Source organism: Abrus precatorius, unplaced genomic scaffold (assembly GCF_003935025.1).
Source record: "Abrus precatorius isolate BTA unplaced genomic scaffold, Abrus_2018 Scaffold8, whole genome shotgun sequence".
Lineage (NCBI taxonomy): Eukaryota > Viridiplantae > Streptophyta > Magnoliopsida > Fabales > Fabaceae > Abrus > Abrus precatorius.
Genome location: NW_020874428.1, coordinates 33,087,193 through 33,089,713, shown reverse-complemented (window position 1 = coordinate 33,089,713; position 2,521 = coordinate 33,087,193). Strand labels below are relative to the sequence as shown.

The 2,521-nt window shown below is 30.0% G+C and overlaps 1 protein-coding gene across 1 annotated transcript; it reads right to left on the bottom strand.

Moving 5' to 3' along the window:
- On the bottom strand, positions 1 to 528 carry LOC113874748. Its single transcript, XM_027512962.1, has one exon. It carries the CDS (start codon positions 526 to 528, stop codon positions 1 to 3), a length of 528 nt encoding a protein of 175 aa, XP_027368763.1.
- Positions 529 to 2,521: the final 1,993 nt, after the last annotated feature.

The following is a 2,521-nucleotide window of genomic DNA, read 5'->3' as shown; positions in this document are numbered from 1 at the left end:
TCATTCACGCCTTGTAATTGACAAGAGAACTCTGCTAACATGCATGGGGAAGCAACGAAAGGTGAAGGGCCTTCCATATACTTCTCTGATAGGACTCTTCATGAATGACATAGACGATGAAGAAGAAAAACTTGAACCACGAGGGGATCCCATAGAGTCAGAATCAGAGCTGCAATCTAATCCTTCTAATATGTCCAAAGCAATAACATCTTCATGAAAACAATCTTGGGTCTTCTTGCTTTTTCCTTTTTTTACACTTTTCTTCCAAAACCAAAGCCTTGATCGGGTTGAAGCCTTGGAGTATGAAATGCATGGCTTGGGTAGGCCTTGGCTGAGAAGTGCTGGTGGTGGAGTGAGTGGAGGAAGCTCTTCTTTTGGCTGCTCCTTTGCAATCCCAGGTTGCATTTCCCATTTGAATGGAACCCCTTCCCCACTTCTATAGTAAGAGATACGAGAGGAGCATCCCACAGAGGATCTTCTTGAAAGAATCTTGCTCAATGACTTGTCGTTTTCATACTCAAAATCCATCATAGTAGTTTTTTTCCAACTAAGAGTTTTGGACGAGGTTGTAAAAGTTGCTTGTGTTTATATAAGGATTCAGCTATCTTGGTCCTTGCCTGAACGATTGAGTATTAGGTAATAGGTTTATATTTATACACATATATATATATAAACTGTTTTGACCATTAAAGAGTCATGCTCAATATTCTTGTTAGTTTGATTGATTATATATAGTTTCTTACTTCTAGTTTGAGTGACTTCAAGTCTTTTTTGTATTGACAAGGAAACATGTTGTAAATAAAATGGAAATATATATAGTGTTGTTTCTAAAGCTATGATAAATTAACCTATAATATTGTAAGTTGGCCGGCTTCTAATGCATGTGCCATGACCAAACCCGAAAGACTTGGCCTCCACCTTAGCTTCTTAGACAATATATATTGCTGCATTATTATTTTAATACATTATTATAGGAATTAAGGGCTTGGGATCGTTGAGTTGACCATATAGTCCTTGTGCTATATGTGAGGCAGGCAGGGCCACTCGGGGCATACATATTAGGGTTACAATTGTCAATGAGCCAAGGCTTTTCTGTTGAATTGATATATTATTTGTCTTCACGTACTGGGCAGCTTTGATTGGAAATTTGATAACTTTTCTCAACTGTGAAGAAAGCATAATCCATTACTTCAGGAATTACCTAAGGTTTCATTCATTGAATTTGAACGCATACAAACGCTACTAGCTACTTTTCATAATTGTATGAATGAAGTGGACTTCTGACAATTACTTATTTTTAATTATCTGCAATGTACCTTGTAATTTTATCATAGAGCAGTACACTAAATTTGTCTAAAAAGTTATAAGCATTGATCTTTAATCTCTAAAATTATAAATTATTAAATATTGATATTTTTGTTTCTTATCGTTAAAATTTTAAGACCCAATTTGGCCGTCATTCATAGTTGTTAAAATAACATTATTTTATAATTTTAAGAATTCAAATTATATTTTTATAATTTTAAAAAGTAAAATAATTAATATTCATAATTTTTAAAGACTAATATAACATGTTACTCCTTTCTTATAACTTCCGAGTATGATTTGGAAACAGTTAACCTAACTGCGAAAATTTGGCCCCCTATATACTAGTAGTTCAAGCATTCCATGCATGCCTTAAGAGACAAGGCAACTTTTTGTTCGCACCGACTTCAAGATAATTCTTTGTTACGATTAGACATCACTAATGCTAGACAATATAAAAAAAAAGACTCTAATTATAACTTAATTTTTTAAAATCTAAACATTGCTTGACTTGTTTAACAAAAAGAACAAGGTAGTATTTGTCTTGTTAAAAGAAAAAGTTATATCAAATATAAATTTTTACCAGCTTTTATAAAAAATTATATGGATATTTTTTATAAGGAAAAATATTTAAATTTGTTAATTTTAATAATTTTCCTTTTTTATTTTGATTCTCAAAATTTAAGGATACAATACAGAAATATTTATAATTTAAACGTAACCTTATAATTATAAAATACTAAAAGAATAAAAATTTTAATTTTAAAACTATTTTTCTAGTTAAAGTATCTGTCTAAAATACGTGTTTGGTTTATAATTATTTATTTGATTAACAAAAACCTTATTTATTTTACAAATGTATTAAAATTTTTGAAGCATGCATAATTAATTCAAATCAAATATAAATTGTTTAATTAAAACAGTAAATAATATATAAAATTAATCACCAAGAGTTTATTTTGCACTCATTATTACACCATTTTATTTTTATCCTTTAATTTACCGAGATATAAGTTAAATATGTTATATTCATTCTAAAACAAAAGACGACAAATTGAACAATGCTTAATGAGAACAAAAAACAAAATGGCGGGAATCCAATTATTATCATCATTTTGGTCCATAAAGAGGGAGAAAAAAAAAAACGGATTTATTCACATTAAAGCACAGCAAACTGTGAAAATTCAAATCAATCTCTGCATTTGGAAGAAGAAAA

Coding starts and splice junctions, on each gene's coding strand:
- LOC113874748 (XM_027512962.1), bottom strand. CDS start 528: ATGGATTTTGAGTATGAAAACGACAAGTCATTGAGCAAGATTCTTTCA.